This window comes from Crassostrea angulata, chromosome 5 (assembly GCF_025612915.1).
Source record: "Crassostrea angulata isolate pt1a10 chromosome 5, ASM2561291v2, whole genome shotgun sequence".
NCBI classification, from domain to species: domain Eukaryota; kingdom Metazoa; phylum Mollusca; class Bivalvia; order Ostreida; family Ostreidae; genus Magallana; species Magallana angulata.
The window spans coordinates 14,837,149-14,859,494 of record NC_069115.1 but is presented as its reverse complement, the minus strand read 5'-3'; the positions used below and the strand labels follow the sequence as shown (position 1 = coordinate 14,859,494).

The 22,346-nt window shown below is 31.6% G+C and overlaps 1 protein-coding gene across 1 annotated transcript; it reads left to right on the top strand.

The window, feature by feature from the left end:
* The first annotated feature begins 453 nt into the window (after positions 1-453).
* On the top strand, positions 454-21,838 carry LOC128185126 (uncharacterized). Its single transcript, XM_052854803.1, has 5 exons — positions 454-519; positions 17,190-17,382; positions 20,739-20,846; positions 20,957-21,128; positions 21,557-21,838. The coding sequence occupies exons 1-5, from the start codon at positions 454-456 to the stop codon at positions 21,669-21,671; spliced, it is 654 nt and encodes a 217-aa protein (XP_052710763.1). The 3' UTR covers positions 21,672-21,838.
* The last annotated feature ends 508 nt before the right edge of the window (positions 21,839-22,346 follow it).

Below are 22,346 nucleotides of genomic sequence, written 5' to 3'. Positions count from 1 at the left end.
TTAACACCCCAGATATATTTGACAAAAAACGAACCAATGAAGAAATTCAAAAAGAAACACCAGAATACATTAGTATCTTATCGCCTGGTCCTCATGCATTCATTTTAGTTCTGGATATTTCTCGATACACTGAAGACGAGGTCAACTCCATTCAAAATTTCGTAGAATCGTTTGGAGAAAATGTCTTTAAATTTTTAATTGTTCTTCTAACAACAATCGATGATTCAGACATCGACGAAAAATGTTTCGATTATACCAAATGCCTTCATCCCAGTCTTCAAGAACTTTTTGCCAAATGTGGAAAAAATGTGATTACATTTAACAATAAACTTAAGGAAAACGAGGGGGATGAACAAGTGGAAAATTTGTTATCAATGATTATGGTCAATGTAAACAAAAATAACGGTGAGTGTTACAAGAATGAAATGTACATAGAAGCAGAAGTACATCAACATGAAGAGACTGAATGGGAAGCAACAGAACAAGAAAAAGAGCGAGAAAACGTCTTTGATACTATTCGTAAGGACTTTAAAAGAGCCAGGGAAGCATTGGCCAATGTTTTAATTGAACAAAATAATGCTTCACATTGGTAGCAACATTATTGTTGAGAAACGACACGCACGATTCTGATACACGAACGATCACGCACGATACACTAACGATTACGCACAATACACGGACGATCACTAACTTACTAAATTTTCACGATACACGAACGATAACGATAAAACACGCAAACAAACGATTCTAAATCTAAATACATTTTTAAGATTAGAATTACGGAAACGTATATCTTTCATTTTTACTACAATGTGCCTGTGTTTTTTCGAAGAGCGGCATGCGCTGTTTTTTTGTTTACGAGTAAACAATATTATGGAGGATTCAAACAAATTATTTTTTTTGTCTCCATATCGAATATTAACTTATTTCATAAGATAAAGATAATTAAGTAAAAAAAATTCAGATAATGTATAAACTACACACAATTATTTATATTACGATTTGATATTTATGTAATCCGTTTCCCCTACGTAAGATTTATTTATGCGAGATACAGGTAAATTTGTTACCTTGTTCCAAAGAATTTCGATTTTACACATCCCATACATTCATAATCTACGGTACACAATTGATTTTATTTTATTTATTCTAAATTCTAAAGCTTCTAAATACATTGAAATTCTTCCGAATGTGTATATAATGTACCAGAGATAAATGCGTATCGTATTCACATTTGAAAAAAAAACTTCGGGGATAATTGTTTAGTTTAAAACGGGGGATGGGAAAGCTTGACTGCTTTCATTCTCTCCTGCTAATATGATTAAAATAATGTGTCAAGATACAATAGCTGCTTGATATATGCTGGTTACAAAAGTATGCAAAACTAATTCGAGCGAACAAAGGATTAAATAAACTGTTGAAATACTTACTAAATGTATTTATCGACGAAAGAGAAGTTAGTTTAAAAAGGTCAGCACTGACATGATACATGAATGTTAACAATTGTCAATGTTCTTTTAAAAAAAAGTTTTCAATTTACACTGTTGCATTGTTTAAAAAAAACTACTTGTCGTTGTTTTTAGAATAAATCCTGGCATTTCGTAAAAAATGTTACAAAATGAAAAAAAACCCGCACTTTCACGCACGATCACGCACGGTAAAAAACGCAAGCTAATTTTCCTGATACACGCACGATCCCGCACGTTACACGAACGATCACCCACGTTACACGAACTATTTAACACGATTGGCTTGTCAACAATTACGTTGTTACCACTGTATGAAAAGTTTTCATTATTTGCACTTAACAGATTGTGAGAATTTTTCTTTTGCATTGTGTGACACTGTGTGCTTGTATATTTGTGTATGCGTTATGCATGCAAGTCTGCTGTATTAACTAGATAAAATTGTGCCATTACTAGACCATTCATGTATATGCATAATAGAAAAAATAAAGTACCAACAACATTCATTTATCACTATCCTATCTATGATAAATCGTATTGTATCGTGTGTATATAATTTTTTATATTGCTTGAATTTTAGCGTTTTACATATCCGCGCCATGAGTTTAATCATTATTTTAACTAACCTGAGCTTCAATTCTAATGGACTTGTGTGATCATTTTTACCCGGCGTCCGTCTGTCCTTTCCCCCATTCGTCTTTTTTTTACTTCTTCTTTGCAAGCACTGGATCTTTTAAACTAAAGTTGGCAAAAGGCATTCTTAGGTGATGGGGATTCAAAGTAAAAATAAACGGCTGTAACAATTATGAAATTTAGTTTACACTATTTTTTAAAAATAAATTTCCTAAATATTGACGAATACGTTTTTTATGATCTTGAAAATTGAAAGATATATATTACTCGTAATTGCCTAGATAATCTAAAACTGTGTGGAAGCATCCTCATGAGGCAAAGATTCAATTCTACAAATAAAGATCCTCAGGTGTATCTCAAATGGGGATTGCATTTTTACATTAGAGTTCATAAAGGCTAATATTTTGATCAAATCCCATTTGTCCTTAAAGCTGAAACATGTGTGGAAACATCCACAGGTATGTAAATTCAAGTTGGTTCAAATCATGGTCCCCTGTAGTAGAGTTGAGCTTGAATGGGGGAGGGGGTTGTCTTCAAAAATAAATCGACAACAATCTTTTTAAATCTTATTCCAAAAAAAATCATTTCGACAGAAAGGCTGAAACGTTTCTAAGATATCATCAGGTAATGTAGACTAAATTTTGTTCAAATCGAGATCCTTAGTGTTAGGGTTGGTATAAAATGGGAGCAGTTGTTTTACAAAAGAAAATATCGATTGAATGAAATGTGCAGCATTTGTCTGAAACCAATTTGGACAGAAAATCTAAAACTGTGTAAAAGCAACTTAAGATAGTGTAAAAGTTGTTAAAATCATGATGGTATGGACGGGTCCCATTGGTGAAATGACTAATGAATAGAAAAAGAAAAATCTTTGACAGTCTTCCTTCAAAAAATCAAAAACAACAAAAGGTGCTTCAATCTTAATATGAAAATATGATGGGTGTGGGAATTAAAGATTTTTCTAAACAAGATGCACCATACTAGATTATCTGGATACCATACTAGATACTAGATGATATTACTGATAATCATTTTAGAACAGGCAAAATATTCATAAAACTGTCACAAGTTTTTTTCTTTCTTTAAAATTCCAGTAGGGTTTACATCAAAGAAATTAAGTTCTTTCCTTCTAATTATGATTTATATTTTACACGTTTTTTTTAATTGCAAATTCTTTTTTTTTCTCTCTTAGACGTGTAAAGCATTCTTATAAGAATGTTGCAAAAAATGTATATTACACTCTGTTATTAAAAAAACTACTAGATGACATTCTGCGCAAGCGTCGGAACTAACACTTTAAACATTCATGAGCTTTTAGTTTTTGAACACATTTTTGTAGATATTGTGTCCAAAGAATTTTCTTAATTTTTTTACATCACCTTTTTTTCTATTTGAAATGAATATGCATCTAGTTTGATATGTAGAGGAGCGGACAGGAATTAAACTCTCAAATAAAAATGATTTAATGTTGCATAATTTTGTTGTTGCTTATGACTGGAAAATTTTCAAGGTTTTCGGCTTTTAGCTATTTGCAACTTCCGAAGCAAATACGGTTGTGATCCGTTCGCTCTACATAAAAATGTAGAGATGAGTGGATCAGAAATCTTTAATTTGGAAAAAGTGGTATTTGTTCCGTATGCAATTTATTGTTTAAATTCAAAATGCTTGAATTTTCTGCAAAATCTATTAAATTGTGTTTTTTCATCAAACTCAATATGTATGGATTTATTGTTTTCCTGAAGGAATTTTTAAACCTTTTTTAACCCTTAAATATCATTTTTATTAAATGTATCAGAATTATTTTCTTTCATAGATAATATTAAAAAAAGCATTGTTGTATATGAACATGCAATAATTTGGTTACTCAAAACCTGGATGTGGTAATGGTAATTTGAAATTGTAATTGTTCATAATTGATAACAAATTCTGGTGTAATTGAAAGTAATGTGTAATTGACAAAGCTTGATTACGTGTAATTGTTATCATAATAATTACTGTTTAAAGCGACGAAATTCAAATTACTTTTCAGTTCCTACAAATACAAATTAACGCGTATCTATTAATAAAAAAGGTATCTGTTGACAACACTTTCTAACCTTATTGTCATTTGTACGTGAGATAAATTAAATGCAACAGATTTTGTTTATACAAATATCAAAAGACATGTACAACGCCAAGTTATTAAGAGTTGTTAAAATGCATTTATCATCTTTAAAATCAAACAGATTTTGAAAATGCTTAAGTTTGACATGTTTCAACTATTTCTTATCAATTTTTTCGCAAGGGGCTTAATTATTTTTTAAATTGTTGATTTATTTGAATTCCACGAATATTTGATATTCATATATATATATATATATATATATATATATATATATATATATATATATATATATATATATATATATATATATAATGTAAAACTTTGCATCTGGTATTCTGCATATTCACATATTTATACTTAAAATATTTGTTATAACAAATTTGATTCGTTATTACAGATTCAACTATTTGTTAAAACGATTAAAATTCGTTTTAACAAGTTCAAAAATTCGTGATATCAAATTTAAAATTATTTTTGATTGTTCCTGAATGGGCTTCCGTAGCATGCATTGTATTTAATAACAATGTTGTTGTATCAACCAGAGAAATTACGTCGTAGATATACCTTGATGCCAAAGCAAGTGATTTATTTTAGTCAGGTACATTTTTTTAAAAGTAAATTTTTCTTCAGTTAAATACAAAAATAAATCTACTATGAATGAGGCGCAAATAGTAGTAATGGTCATTGCAAATTCCAACAGATTGTTCAAAAACCTTATTTCCAAAAATTATAGAGGTGCCTATCAGAAACTCACGTAACTTTTTAACATCTGTGTGCACAATTCGAATGGTCGAACAAATTTAATGCTTTAATCATTACAAGTAAAATCATTTTTTTGTAAAGCATATATCTTTAGTTTTGCTATCATTTTTAACTGTAGTTCCTAAACATTTAAATCTTACAACTAAAGATGAAAGAGCGGGTACCGGACATACCAGTCGAATTTCTTTATGTATTTTACATGATTTTAATATCCGACATTTATTCTTTAAAACAAGAGGCCCATGGGCCCCATCGCTCACCTGAGCAACATTAGAGAACTACTTTGATTTAATACACTTTAAATAATTAAGAACGGTAAAATTTAATATTTAGCCAAGTTATTACCTTAATTGTCTGTTGAAAGACTCGATATTTGATAAAGGGGTGGGGTGAAAATATATTCCGAGATATGAACTATATAAAACACCGGTATATTATTTCCTCCAGTTTTTGCAGATATGTGAACAGTATTAGCTTTTTAAAGATAAACAATTTCATACTTTTTCTAAGACGTATATTAGTTTAAAAATCAGCACCCATTGTGGGCCTACCGGAATCGTGTGTAATCATAAATTTTACATGTTGAATCTACACAAAGAATGCCAATATTTTATGTCATTAATATTTTTTCTCAGAGGTCATGCAATACATTTTTATTTTGTATGATGAGAATACTGGAAAAGGTGGTTACCATTTACCTGCAATATTTTTTGTTTGGTGTATTGGTATTTATGAAACAAAATCGAACATAAATTAGTGTAATATTCATTTTCCACAGCTAAGTGAATATATTTTTTTTACTTAAGATGCTAAGCCTTATTAATATACTTTGCCGATGAGATACATTTATTTTCACAGCTCGTAGCTCATATGTGAATGTTAACAAAGATCGATGGACAGAGGATCGCCAGATAGTCTGGAAACACAAGTGTTTGAACTCTGTGGCAAAAGTTGCTAAGGCTATAGTCAAAAACTTAAGTGGTCTTCCCTTAAATAATGTAAACTTGTGTGACGTTTTATAACCTTACTTAGTTGATCGTTGAAAACATTCGACTGGAAAATGTTGTCACATGATATGTTAAAAAGCTATATAATTCAATGTATCGTAAGGCATACAGGTATCATTTTGGTACTAAGGCCCATCAATTATTTTCTTCTTTCCTAAAAAAAACAACAAACCAAGATGATTTTCTGCTGCAAAGGTTTCTTTAGAATAATGATAATGCAGATATCCTCATAATTATAATTTGTTAGATCTGTTTAGACGTCGTTTTTATTTACTTGTTTGAAAACTACAAAAAATGTTGCAGATTTCATATAATTCATCAAATGAGAAGGAACCCCACAAAGTAGTTATAGCACATCATCCTTTTGATTGTAATGCTCAGTAAGACAATTCTAATGATCACTAAACATTCTAGCGTCAGTCGTAAAATTATAAGCAACTTTTAAAAACTTATCCAATTTGTTTATTTTCATTTTTTTAACGTATTAATTAATACATTATACAGATAAAATGTTTTATAATTGAGTTAGCCAAGTGACACACACTTAGTTTATGCACTTCTGTGTATTTTGTAGACATTAGTCTGACCCATGACCCAATTACAACACTTAGGTAGATCACATGATCTTTTTAGGCCTAATTTTGAAGAGAACTGTAAACAACCGGTTTTGCATTAATTTGACAGAGCTATTAACTATTTTTATAAATACAGGTTACCAACTTATTATAATATCAACATGAAATTTGTTAAATATCTGTTGTAATTTTCATTGCACGGTATGTGTTTGCATCGACCGTATCTATAACCTCTTAAGATAAAAAAGTCGCGGGTGATTAATCTCAGGGTTTAACTGAGGTTGTAAAAAAGTCTTTTCAATTACAAAAACATCGATTTCGTTTTATTGTCTCAAATTTGGAGTTAATTTACACGATTATAAACTCGGAATACATGGTTTCTTCAAATTCTCTTTCGGTCGATTATTTCAACGAAAGTTCCCCCGCCCCCCGTTCTTGTTGACACTCACTTAGAATTAATAAACAATAAAAGCAGAGAAAAAATGCACTTTACCAGAAAGAGCACAATTTATTTTTTATTTTTAAAATTATATAACACCTACATACCTCCATCAACGAAAATAATGTATGGTTAAAATGAATAGACTAGAGAAAATGTTTGGCATTTTAACAAACCACATTGAATTGATTACAATTGCGACCCCAACGATTGCTCAGAGATCATACCGATTTACCAATTGAATGAAATGTTTTTAGTACGTTGTTTATATACATAAGATTTTATCATTTACGCAGTTAAACAATCAACCTCCTATTTACCGAAGTCTATGTTTGATTCGTTACGTAAAAATTTCAAATACCAGGATACTGAATACAGGCAATCGTTCCCCAAGGTAAAAAGCAAAATGAAACGAAAATCAAAACAACCGAAAACCACCGTGAAAATGACAACGCATTGAAATATTTAACATCAATTTACTTTACAATTACGGCACCGGTCAATATATCTTCCATGTTTCATAGATTATATTACCACGTGAACTGTTGCACAACAAACATATTGATCTTTGTAGGATTGACAACATGCATCCAAAATGGCTGCTTCAAACAAAGAACCTCGTTATCGATACTATCTTACGATAGACTGGCAATGCCTGTCAGAGCTATATCGTACGAAATTGCCATTCTACGAGATACATGTATGGAATAACGAACCCGCTTTATTAGTATATCGTACATGTAATTAGCTCAAATTTGGAACATATTTAGCCCTTAATTTTTGCAAATTTTTATTTTCCTTTCCATAAGGATGATTTATTACAGAAAAGAAAACTGTATTTAACAATGATTTTTAAGCTGCACCCCCTAACAAATCTTTTTCCCACAATAAATTTTCGTCATCAGCCGAAATAGGATCTGCTTGTTTTTTCTTGAGTCCGATTCCTTGCGACGATATTTCTTTTATCCTTGCATCGAGTGTTTTCCTAAAGTTTTAAAATCTTTTATCATTATTCTCCTAAAAGTTCATATCGGTAACCTTGTTGTCCCGCATGTATCTTAAAAGGCCCGCGCAAATTTGGTACAAAATAGCAGCGGGATATTCAGACCCGTCCATCCGTCTGCATTGTAAACATAACACGACAGAAAATGATTCAAATACCCAACACTCATTTCGGTTAAACCTGGAATATCTCCTCTCCATACTGTCCATTCCTCCCAGGAACGTTTAGCCCGGTTTGTATTCCTCCGAGTGTTCGTACTTTCCTGATTTGCAATCAATTGTTTGAAGTCTATGTCTTTAAAATATCCAAGATTTGCAAAATTGAAATTGCTTACAACGTACGACATGTTGACGAGCTACCATTAAATGAATCTCTTTATTATTTTTTAAATTTTTTTTTGTTGAAGTTTGACACTCAGTGAAATCTTGACACTCTCAATAAAATTAACGTCATCAGATATGCGACAAGTTGTTTACATCAGAGATACCTCGTATCATTGGTTATATCGTTTTCATGGGGCGTCGAAATCGAGGGCGCGGAGCAATAAGATAAAGGTATCACTAGAGTAACAAAAATAATTCAGTATATCATAGTTCAATAATTAAACTTGTTGTTGCATATAATATCACAGATCTAGAGATAGATGCTTAGATAGATAGATGTATAGATAGAAAGATGTATAGATAGATGTATAGATAGATAGATGTATAGATAGAAAGATGTATAGATAGATGTATAGATAGATAGATGTATAGATAGATGACATTGTATATATAGATAGATAGATGTATAGATAGATAGATGTATAGATATATGTATAAATAGATAGATGTTTAGATAGATAGATAGATAGATAGATAGATAGATAGATAGATAGATAGATAGATAGATAGATAGATAGATAGATAGATAGATAGATAGATAGATAGATAGATAGATAGATAGATAGATAGATAGATAGATAGATAGATAGATCGATCGATCGATCGATAGATAGATAGATAGATTTTAATAGGCGTGGTAACCAGGGGGGTGGGGGGCTTTTTTGCAAAGTTAACCTTACCATCAGGCACATACCATCAGGCACATACCATCAGGGAGGGGACATCCCCCCCTCCCACCCCCGAGAGAAAGATTAGTTAAAGTGTGGTATAGTTCATTGAATACACAACTCATCCTAGCATACAGAAAACAAATTGTATTTGTATTTGGGAAATATAAATATAAAATAAAAACAGGAAGAAAGAATAAGTGCGCTTAAACTGGTGGATCGATTGGCGCGTTTGATGAATTATACTTTATGTATTATTTTATGTCTTGAACAAACAAAAAAAGAATAAAACTTTGAAGTTGCATATTACCATAGTGATCAAACAAACATTCCTGACCATACAAAATCAATGAAAAGAGAATTAAACTTGTAAGTGTTTTACAGTGAGCACATTTAATTGACAAGACTACCTGGATAAAGCACACGTGACTGATAAAAATATGTTATTCCAGTCACGGAGGTAATAGCTTTAACTGATATAGGAAAATTGACAATTTCATACATTTTTCTTATTTTAGGTATTAGCCTAATGTTGTACAAACTTCAAATTTTTACAGGAATTTTCTAAATGTATAATGCGTCTTTTGTCTTTTCCACAGGTTTGTACTCGGTAAGGCTGACAGTAAACAAAGGCTTTGAAATGAATGCCGGTGTTATATAGTGCCTTTCCCCCCTAGCCATCTTTCCCCCCGGTAAAATGGCTATATAGCAGTTTTTCCCCCCGGAAAAATGGCTAAATAGCAGTTTTTCCCCCACGGAAAGCTGACTATATAGTGGGTTTTCCCCTTTTTTTTAGCCATATTACCCCCACGGAAAACCTACTATATAGGAGATTTTCCCCCTTTTTTAAAATTCCGGTCATGTTTATGGCGAACCATTCGTGGCAATAATTTGCAATAACTGATATGATTTTAATTTCTCATAATAAAGGATAATTATGGCATTTATTAATACATAGAATAAAATACAGGGTTTTTTCACCTCTGATATGAACAAAGGCACGCGCCTTCATAACATTCCTGTGTCATCACCATTTATTTCACGTTTTGTTACACCTTTTTGGAACACCTGATGCTTATCTACAGTTTTGACTTCGACGTTATGACATTGACATTTTTCACAGAACACGTCAGAATACATTTGAGTGAAAATACTCTAATTTTCCCATGTATTATTATCTATGTATAAGCTCCTCCCAGGAAACTAACTGACCAATCTTGACTTAATTGTGTAGAGGAAGGGAATAAGAATACCGTTAGAAATGACGATCTTAAATATAATCGTATATTTCTACTTCTAAATATCAAACGAGAGAAAGGGTGCAATGATATGATGAGAAACTGAAATGTTTTACTTTTATTGATGGGGTTCTAAATCATGGGTAAGGGGTATTATAATTGATTGTGTATTAAAGGCATATGTAAAGTTAGTATTTTCAATTTTGTTTTAAAGTCACGCATATTCATATTCATGTCTTTAAGCACATTTTTAAGAAACGCGAGGTTTTATGATGTAAACATTTTTTTAAAAATGTAACTTTACAACCAGAACAAAGTCGGTATCTTTGCTGGTTACTTTGGAAAATGTGAAATGGAGCCTGAACTAACCTTATGTATATATTATCATTCACCGCGTGCTAATTTCCCGCTTTTTATTTTGCAACGTGATTTATGAACATACAATTTTGTAAACGATGCAATATAAAAAATGATATACATGTACTATTCACTTACCTAAAAATCGTATCATACTATTTATTTCATATTTTTGCAATAAAGATTTACTTGTATACCATATTTTTTCTTCGAACAATGAAATAAGGGTAATTAAAAATTAAAACTAACACATTTTTTGTGACGAGCTGACTTATTTGTTTTAATATAAGCTTGTTCTTCTAATCAATTGGCAAGTAAAAAAAGCCGTATATCAAGTGCGCTTTTGTTGGTTATTTATTTTTGCTTTTCGGTTGCTACTTTTATGAATAAAAATTTATTAATTTATTTATCTAGTTATTTATTATAACATTAGTCATCTTATGAATTGATTAAATGTTTTGAAGAATAATGATTTTACCCGCGTACCTTTTTCAATATTTTTGTTCGTAAAAAGAAAAGCAGAATTAAACGTAATTTTTAACCATTTTGATAAGGAAGTATATGAGTGAGTGTGTATTTTCAAATGATGTTTTTGCTTTCTAATGACCGTAAAAATATGGTGATGTTGTCATCTCTATTTTTTTTTATAGATATATGGCCCTAAAAAATACACTATTCATTATAGTTGGATTTTAAACATCGGGCTCGGAAACATTAAGGGCCCCTACCCTGGGGGTTAAAATTTTCAGGGTCATATACTAGTGCTATACCACTGCCACTGAGAAAATATGGTTACGTGGTCATCTCTAGAATTTGATATTCGGGCTCCCACTTATAAAACACTATTCAATCATTATAATGGGGTTTTAAACATCGGGCTCTGAAACATAGAGGACCCCTACCCTGAGGGCTCAAATTTTCGGACTCATCTACAAGTGGTTAACCACTGCCACTGTAAATATATGGTGATGTGGTTATCTCTAGTTTATGAGATATGGGACCCTAAAGAATATGCACTATATTCATTATGATAGGATTTTAAACATTGGGCTCTGAAACATCGGAAACAACATTTTTCTAAAACAGAGGTTTAGCCTGGATTAAATCTGCACAAACGGACAGACGGAGTGATAGATTTATTAAAATATTCTCAAAACATTTTCACTTACAAATTCAGAACACAGAATAATGCATATACATGTAAGTGTATATCTTGTGAAACCAAGTACTTTTTTCAATTAATTACCGTAAACTCCTAATTAAACGCGAGGAATTAATATCCGCGTAAAATCGCCCCTCTCGCGAATTTTAAAATCTCGCTCTTAATTTTCGAAGATATGTAAACTTCATGAAACTATGATAAAATTTCGACATTCGCGATTTTATGTTCTCGGGATTTGATGGAAAACCGTTGAATCGTGGAATTAAGTACTTGCGTAAAATAAAGAATATACAGTACCTAAATTAATTAAGTTCTACGTATTATTTCATTACACACATGTTCAATTTTCGGCATTGTCTATAAAAATAATAAATCGGCAAAACGAAACTTAACCTGTACAGATGAATGCAGATATACAACCTGGTAGTGTAGAAACATTGATTTTAATCGTTATAGTGGGTTTCCATAAATATTTTTTATAAAATCTGAACCAAAAACGTGAGGGAGAAACCCCACTATGGGGGAAAAGCTGCTATATAGTAGCTTTTCCCCCCAGGGGGAAAGGCTACTATATAGTAGGTTTTCCGGGGGGAGAAGCAACTATGGGGGAAAAACTGCTATACAACACCGGTCCTCAGTTTACTAAATAAAATCATGAATGTTGTCTGACTCCTATTATGTTGTAAAGTTTCGTGCTTTTGATATACACTAAATTCAGCGCTAAAAGTTGTTGACTCTTATGGTTTAAATATCATTGAGGTTGGTGTGAGATACAAAAAATATGCTTAATATATGAATCTTCATTTTTATCTCTTTTTACCGGGCCCATAAGTGCACTTGTCCTCTCTTGCGTTCCTGCAATTTGTGTTACACGAAATTCGGGTTTATTTTAATTATGTCTCGTCAAAGTGAATCACTGATTTTTAAAAACTTTTCCTTGTAATGTTGTGTGTTTCTTAGACTCATGTGGATCAGCCAAGTAGCATCTGATAAGCTGACGAAAACTGAAAATTTCGATCCAGTGTCGTAAGTTTACAATTAGACCGGTTCCAATTTACACACGGAGAGCTGGCTGCGCAAACATTACATCTAACCTACAAAGCAAAGTTTCATTCTTAAATTGAAATCATAAGCACACTATGCTACCTCTGCCCCCATCCCCAGGATAAGGATTTTTATGTTTTTGAAAAGTTTCCCAAAAAGAAGACATTGGAGCAAACACAGACCACAGGGTATTCCTTTGCCAGAGTTACAGACTCTACCTTTTGTAGAATATGTGGGGAAGGGAGAAGAGAAACAAAATATATGTGGGTGGGCTGCTCACATGCATATGTCTGTAATCATGGAGGAGTGAGTACAGGGTCCATGCATTACAAATTGGATTCATAATGACATCTAAGGCCCCATTCAGCAGGATTGGTTGGAAATGCCCCTCCCACATTGGTAGCATGAAAACAAACTGATAGCATGAAAACAAACAAATAAAACAAAATTTTCTAAACACCTACATATATTAAGCCACTTGTTGTCTTGAACCCCACTCGTGATCGGTATCCACATTTTGGTTCTTCTGTTCTTTGCCTCTAAAATGAAATCAGTCCCTTCCTCTTTTGACTCTAACCAGACACACAATAAGACGCATTGTATACAAGAAAATTTCCAATTTTTGGGGGACATTGAATACGAAGAAACGAGTGTCTACATGTACATATCGGCACGTTTAACCAAAGAAGAGGGTCGAATACGTCTTGTTGGAGGTATTGATAGCGCGTGGATTGTTTTCCTAACTCCAGCTCTGAATACATGAAGGGTAAGGCAATAAGTAAAAACTACCTCAGCAATAAATTTGTATTAGTGTTAAGAACACCCAAGTAACACAGGTAAAAGCCAAGTAAGGAGGGGATGATTTACTAGTGGCCTTTATATGCGTGACTAATGATTCTGATGTCATATCGTCACGAATATGGTAAGAATTAGCCATCTTTTATGGTGATCTAGATAATCAATAATAATAGCAATTTTAATGATAAAATTAATCATCATTCATATATGTAAAGATATAAAAATGTATGGACAAATCTTTCAAAATCCATAATCTAAAAAACATTCAGGCCAGGAAAGAAGTGTGGAAGCATTCTCAAGTAGTGTATTTATGTTTGTTCAAATCACGTTTCCAGAGGTTTGATCGGGTCAAAACTAGGATTCGAATTTTTTGCATTTTTTTATCAAATAATTTTTATTTTACTTAACTGTTAAGATATTTTGTATCCAATGTCATTGGCTGCTTTGATTAGAACAACAATGACAGCTGTTACTCTGCTTCCCCATTTCCACAACTGTTGTAAAAGAAGCGAGAAAAAGGACCGGATTTTCCGGTCTGTATGTAATATTTTAAGACTATCTGATTAGATCAGCAAATTTATTGGAATGTTTTGTTTTGTTTTGATTCAATCTTTCTTTCTTTTTTTTAATATCAGTTTTGTCATTTCGCATTTTTAATACTGTCACTGCACCTAAAAAAATAGTAGTTTGTATTTCATGATAGAGTAGTAAACCTGTTTTTATTTTTAAGATGGGTTTTGTTTTTTTCTGGATTCAGCGTTTGTAGATATATATTTCTGAAGGAATCCATGTAAACAGCAAGATAAAAAGAACTTGGTTGTTCACGGGATCACGAAGGGCTTCTCAGAGGATTGAATCATTTACCAACCACGTTCATATTCCAGTGAACGTTTCAACATTGCTGTTTATTATTTATATTTACATTTAAAAAGGGAAACTTGTGCAGAACTGTTAAAATTACCATGATTTTATGTTTACAATAATCCAAGCGACAAGGGATTAGTGCTTGCTATGATCATTATGACGTCATTAAAAAGTTCACACAGAATTGAACGTGTTCGATATTCTAAAAGTTCATGAAAGGAATCATTATATAAATGTGAATATTTGATTTTGAACCAACTGTTGCAATTATAATCAGTTGTTTTTAATGTTAATGGAACTTCTTTGTTTCCTGTTTTGTCCCGGTATACTTTTTTGTATTACAGGAAAACCTTCCTTGAATTACATGCATATAAACTAAAGACTGATGTTTAGTTTATAAGCTGTAAAACAATGGAATGTTTTACGGCTTCAGTAACTAAAATATTTGTTCTGTCATTTGCATTCTTCATTTACACGGAAATGATAAGCATTCGTCATAGAGATAAACGATATACAAAGGTAAGACGTTTCTTTCTAATTCATTTATAACTTTCCAATTATGAAAGATATACCAGTTGCGTAGCGTCCATTAACAGTGGCGTAATATATGTGTAGGCAAAATATTGAAAGCGAAGATCAGTGACACGCGAAGTGCGGAAGAGGGTAGGTGAAGTAGAGGGTACATGTACATTATGTAGCTCCCTTATGCCGGGGTGTTATGGGGGGGGGGGGCTCCACCTAGAATTTTTTCTTTCAAATAGAAGGCAAAATACCACTTCTGTGAGCAGAAAATTGTTAGTTTCTACATATAAGTTATGTATTATTTTAGGGAACGTTATGTAAATTTAAAATATTTTACTTCCTTATTTATTTCATCTGTATGTTTCGTTTTCTGATATTTACGAGAAATCGAATTACACCGCATCCATAACCTACTCCGCATGTATTCTGTGAACAATAGCAGCAACATAAACTTCTTTATCATTACTGATAACACATTTACATGTTGTCAACACAAAATCATAGACATTTTTTTTATTGCACAGGCACGACTGCGTTATATAATTGATTTCTAGCTAGGGACCGGACCATATCACATTCATTACTTAGGAAATTCTATTGTCATAAAGAAATTAAAAAACAATAATCATTCAATTTATAACGAGCATATACAAAAATTGCCAAGAGTTACTGGTTTAACTGGGAAAAAAATCAAGTTTATCTTTTCGTGAATTTGAGTCAACACTTCCGCATTTGCATTTCTATAAGGAATAAGGAAGCATTCTCTGAGTATTATGAGGTGATAATTTTGGTTGGGGCATGATCAAATCCAATAAAGCCCAAAGGGCTTTATGATAGATTAGATCACACCCCGACCGAAATTATCACCTGATAATATTCAAAGAATGATTCCTTATTTCTTATATTTATAAAATTTTAAGCCATTGTACGATTAAATATTTGAATATATAGATAATCCAACCCCGCTGGCTCAATTTGGCTTTATGAGTTATATAGTACAAAATCGATACGTATAGCGTTATCACAGGCAAAGACACTGGAAAATGTAAATATATGGTAATACAAATCGATTTGCGTATATTAAGGTTGTGACGGCCTCGTCGTGATTGAACTTGAGAGCTTTGTGAACATGGATCAGAGTTAAAGTCAACACTGTTTTAGATTTTTTTCCAGACAATTTTTTTAATTTGCTTACAAAATTTGGAATATACAGTTGCCTTTATTTCAAGTATTAAATTAATTACATTTTTTGCAACGGCAATTAACGAAGGTAGGATAAGGCGAATCCAAAAGTAAGCGATTTAAGATTATTTTTTCCCCTAATAAATAAAGGTGGAGGATTTGGGGGTGGAAGGAGCCCGATCTTATCTCCTCTAAAAATGATTCTTTATAGTTTTATTCTGAATTATCACATTATTGAGTTGTTTTTCATATAGAATTCCAATGCCTAATATTTAAAAAAATTTACCAAATAAGCTTAATAACGTTATGCGTTGTAATTTTTAATAGTTTCATGAGACGTTTCTGATTTGTCGACAATGCGTTTTATACCTTCGTCAACAAAATTAGTGTTCTATTTATAAAACTGGTAATTCCAATTTATTTATTAAATTTTGCTTGTTCGGTTGTTTTGAAACTAGCAATTAAAAATAATTAAGCAGGATGTAATGTCTTCCTGGTAATTGTACTATTGAATAGATACATTAATGATATGAAAAATCTAAAAGTTAAACACATACATGTACACAAACAGACGAAAAAAAGTGCTAAAATTTAATGCCTACTCAAAATATTTTCTGCTCTAGGAACTACAAAATTTGACATGCAGGCTGTTCAAGAAACACCATTTATACTATGTCGGTTACTTTGTCATTAAACGTGAATGTCTTATAATAGTTTTAAATTGACACACATACATACACAATCATAATCGGCCATATGAATGTATTAATGTACGATGCAACCCCTCCCCTGTATCTTATTAGATAGATGTGGCATTTTAATACCGCAAATCATTTGCGAAAGTCATACATGCGCTTCATTGACTGCATGTCAACTATCTTCCTTTATAATTGCGTCCCGTTGTATTTACACATATATTTCCCTTAAAGACATGTTGCGCAGGTGAGCGACATGGTTTTTCGCATATGTAAAATATTTACAGAAGAACAAATGTGAATCCAGCTCGCTCAAGAAAGTAAACAACTGTCCGAAGAGTAATGTAGCTTTACAAGATAGATCCCAGAATTTGAAGTGTGACGTCTACCCAGAATGCCAGGGAGAACCATTGGTGTACCATTGTGTTAAATTTGACAGCTACCTTGTAGAAGTATGTTCTCCCAAGAGTCCCATTGTAGGTATGTAAAAATGGTACCCAACATATGAACACAAACAACAATGCTTGACGTTATATTCAAATTCATTTCAAGAAGTTATTCTGTGAATTAAATTGGGAGATTCGTGTTAGGTTAAGCTTAAGTGAACAGAAATTTATATTACTTTTTCATATTAATATCATGCAAAATAGATTCTTAGAGACAGATCTAGGATTTAAGTGAACGTAAACGATTTTTTAAATATGAACCTGAAAATTATAAAATATCTTTAAAACTGTTAATACTTTTAATAACTTGTACTCTAAGTCCATCATCAGACCTCTTTAATTTATCTCTAACAACAAAAACATTTTAAGAACTAGAAAAAAAAGATAAAATTACATCATCCAGATTCTGTTTTAATCACGTAAACATGTACAGTATTTCTAAGAACAATAAAACTGGAATGCAGCCTGAATCATTGTCGATACATACCTGTGTTACAGTTTTATGTCAAAAGCTGAATCGAAATGGATGATGTTGCTTAGAGGCCAAGTTAAGCTAATTAGCTTCTTTTCCTTCTTTTTCTCAACGAAAACTGACGGCCCAGTCGATTTTGCTGCTGAAATGTAGTTGTGCTCTCCGAAAAAAAAAAAATGGGGTTAACAGATCGAAAATATTTTGATTGTGATCGACGGTTGCACCTCATACAAATGAACAACCTGTCTTTAAGGAAGGAGTCTTCTCATTATCAAACATACTTCTTATAATAAGAAATTCATGAAATTTTGACACAGTCAAACGGATCATATTACCAAATTATTCTATCAGTTTAATTAAATTTGACCTTTTTGTTTTCGCATAAAGGTCAGGTCAAGGTCACTACCTTTTTCCTTAATGTAAAGGATGATAAAAATAAGTGTAGCTCTTTGTAGTTCATTAACATTTGTTTAAGATTTGAAGATTTTATTCTTCAATGAAATGATAGAATATCAGAATGTCTATCAGCTTATACTACTAAATTGGAATGAATATTTATACTAAAATTGATATTGCTTAGCCCGCATCTTCTAATTTTCTTAAATTTTGAAGACATTTTTAATATTTTTTTGTGCTTCAAATAATAAGATATTTCTGATTTTTATGTATAATGAAGACTTTATATAAAGATATAAATTGACAGAAAATTAAAACTAATATATTGACCGTTTAATAAGAGAGAAAAACTGATTTTAGTGATTTTTTAATAAAAATCAGTGTATAGAATGGGCGCTTTAAAAAGCTTATAAAAATGTAATTTGATAGGGAAATCATATTTTAAAAACAAATTCTGAAACATAGGTATCATATCATTAGTTCACATTAGTAAAAAAAATCCAACATTAATGTTATTGTTTCTAAAATGCTCAAACAGACTCATTGATCTGCAGCAATTCTGAATTGCGAAACATGTAATATTTTCCTACGCCAATATTACGCCAAAAATATAGTCCTTCTTAGATTCTAAACATTAATTACTTTTTCTATGCCAAGTTGTATGATTATAAAAAAGAAAGAAAAATATGCTATTTTAATTTCCTTTCATCTAGATTTAATGAACAATCAATCGATTTTACGTTTGACAAGTCAAAAACCAGAAAAGACTCCTTCCTTAAAAAACAGTGATCTTCACAGCAGTGAAAATAGCATTGAACAATTTGTTGCTTAACCTCAGAATCGTTGAAAATGTATTGTCTGTGAAATGGGTTGAAACTGTATTTAATATCTTCCTTTTTTTATTAAACTACATTACATATCAGCAAAATAATAAAACACGGCAAATCATGTTAATGAAGGAAGAAACACATCCGGTTCCTCATATTAATTTATTAATATCACTATAAATACGATATTGAAAAAGAAACAAACCAAAACTAATCTCCGCCGTAGTGCAAGTAAGGGTTGTTACATGTACACGGCTTGACGAGGGGGCGCTTTAGGCGCCAAATCGAGACAACCGTGTAATTACTAGTTTATGTTATAGCTGACCTACATGATTGGTCCAATGAACAATCAATTAACACTTTTCATAAAAAAAAACGTGCACGCACCAGTGTTAAAACATTGCTGTGATGTCATTCCTTTGTTTTCGCAGTCTAAAATTTTTACTTCTGACAGTTCCTGCTCTAAAATTATAATTTGTCGGTTGAATAATGAATAATTTGTTAAAAATTATCAATACATTAACACGTCAGAATACGGAATATCAGGCGCAGACGGAGAGAAATGATATAAAACTTGTTCTCATTGCTCGGAAGACAGTTAAGACAGCAGTAGTTAAATTATACCTGCCTGTTTTGTCTTTTCTTATGCCTCTTCTGTGCTATTTTAATTTATTTTCGAGTTCCTGAGCAAAACTGTTACTAGTATTTCATAAAGCCATCAAAATATGAATTTTGTGGCTAAAAATGTTGACGGACACTTAGCAAATTAGTGAGAATATTTTCAAAAAATACCATTCTTATATTTAGGAAGACAAATAACAAACAGATGGAATTGGATTCAAGCTTCAAGTATATATATATATATATATATATATATATATATATATATATATATATATATATATATATATATATATATATATATATCTTGACTTAATTGAGTATTTTGACTTTAATTAAAGACATTTTACTACTGATTCGCCATTTAACTTGCCTCAAAAGTTTCCTAAATACCCTAACAGGCCTCAGAAAGTGAAGTCTGTGAAATTGAAGTCGGGGTCAAGAGTCACCATTTTTACATCTAAACAACCGACATTATTTTATTTTACGAGGCAGGTGAATGTGTTTAAAATATATTAAGAGGCAAGAAAAGCAAAAGATATCTTAAAAAGAATGTCCCAAATAATTCTTGCCATTCAAATTTTTACAGAATATTTCCCTCAATTAGTTTTCTAAGTCCCAAGCCGTGCAGAACTTATTGTGCGCAATAATAACAGGATGAATCTCTGCCACTCAGTTAATTCAATGGTAGCTGAATGGTCTAGAAAGGTGACTGAATGGAATAGGTATGCCATTCAGTCATATTTTAATAGACTGAATTGCAGCGATTCATCCTGTTAAATATTATAATACAGTTTCTTGTATGGATGGAACTACAGTTTTACAGTCCGTCAACCCGAATTGACCGTTGAGCTACAAATTTATAGCTAATATATAAATCTTTCTTTTTACATTTTAAGTGAAAATATTCGCATTTGGTTTACATAAAGTTTATAATTATTTCAATAATTTCATGCGAAGCACAATTATCTGTACAATAAATAATGGTAATGCATCTTAAATTATTGAATGTTTCATTATCAATGGATTCATGGCAGTCTTGTATTAAAAAAAACTATTTCATCTTAATTCAAGGTCAGTATTGTGCGGTATTTGAAGAAGGATTAGGAAGAGTTATTGTTGACCTCTATACAAATTGTCCCGAATGCCCAATGATATACAGTTCAGACGAATCTTGGAAATGTAAGTTATATCTTTTAGCTCGTTCATCTGGAAGTTTTTTTTTTTTAATTTTACATCTTAAAGCTACAGGTTTAGATTTTTGATGTCAAAAATATCTAAATCACTGGTAGATTCCAAATGTTTGGAGAAAACATTGAAGACGATGATATACCAAACGTACCAAACCCCCAAAGATGCTGCAGAAACATTCCTTTCTCAGGGAAACTCTGCAACCATGATTGAAAATAATGATATTAGTACATTGACAGTGACGAGCGCCGAAAATAACATTATTACTACATGGTATGACGTGTATTTATACCAATAACTAATAAATGTTAACAAAATTAAAATTTGAAAGACCACACAAGAGTTTACAAATCCACGTATTCTAACTAAAAAGACATAATTTCATGTATGTTAAAAAAAAATTAGTGTTTGTTCGTATAAACTGCAGACCAAATATTCATTTCAGGTAGTATATATTATTTACAAAATATACTGTGTCGAAATGTTTTACAGCTTCATGAAAAAATAAATAACAGCATTAGAAAACTATATCTTAAATTGCGGAAAGTTTTGGATCTTAGGAATAAAGATCTTGGGAGTAAGGTTTTTATAATCTTAGCCTTGTCAGAATTTTTTTAATTACGATAAATATTATTTGTAGTTCATAGTCAATAGTGCGTTGGTTGAAAGTTGCAATAATGTATAGCATTTTTGTTTTGCAGTGGAATTTGTAAAATCGAGCCTACCACACACAAGTATGCCATAGTATTTGCAATAATTTTCATCATAGTGCTAGCTGGACTACTTGTATATTGCAAAAAAAAACCAAAACCTTAATACAGTAAGTTCTGAAATTATAGAAATGTTGCAGCAATTGATATTTGAGCTGATGTCTTAAAGTTATGTCAGACCTCTGTCGTCATACAGGTAAACGTTAATTATCCAATTTTAGGTCGCCTTTCATCCCTCATTGAGTCTTGTTCTTGAGCAATTCAACATTTGCTCTAGCAGCCTTCGTTATCTAGAATTAGTAGGGGAGTGAATGCTGATGATGTCACTTTCGTTAAATCTTGCATTAGATAATTAGTGTAAGCTGTTTTTCATATCTTTTACAACTTGAACATTGAATTCATTTGAAGTTAACGAAAGTGGACGTCAGCTATGATTAACTGCAGTCATTCAACAACAAAACCTACAATCTCGATGTTGTCGCGTGACATTACACAGTTTTATGGTTAAATACTATTTTCCCAGTTTTTAGCTCACTTGAGCTAGTGAGCTTTTATGATAACTTTTTTTCGTTATTTTGAGTTATAGTTTCTTTTATATGCATTTAGTTACATGTATTACAAATACAAATGCAATGAAGTTGATTTGCTAAATTGTGTTTGTTAGATTAGGAATATCTAGCTTTATAAAGTAGATTAGCTATGGGTTACTTTTTAATTATATGTTTTGCGAATCAATATTTCTAATTCAAAATTTAAAATGCCTGTTTGAGACTTCTTTTAA

What these genes read in the sequence shown, in the direction of transcription:
- LOC128185126 (XM_052854803.1), top strand. Translation starts at nt 454, where the DNA reads ATGAAGAGACTGAATGGGAAGCAACAGAACAAGAAAAAGAGCGAGAAA. An exon ending in TCCCAAGAGTCCCATTGTAG is followed by an intron (nt 17,383 to 20,738) that starts GTATGTAAAAAT and finishes TCTTAATTCAAG; the next exon opens with GTCAGTATTGTGCGGTATTT. An exon ending in TTCAGACGAATCTTGGAAAT is followed by an intron (nt 20,847 to 20,956) that starts GTAAGTTATATC and finishes AATCACTGGTAG; the next exon opens with ATTCCAAATGTTTGGAGAAA.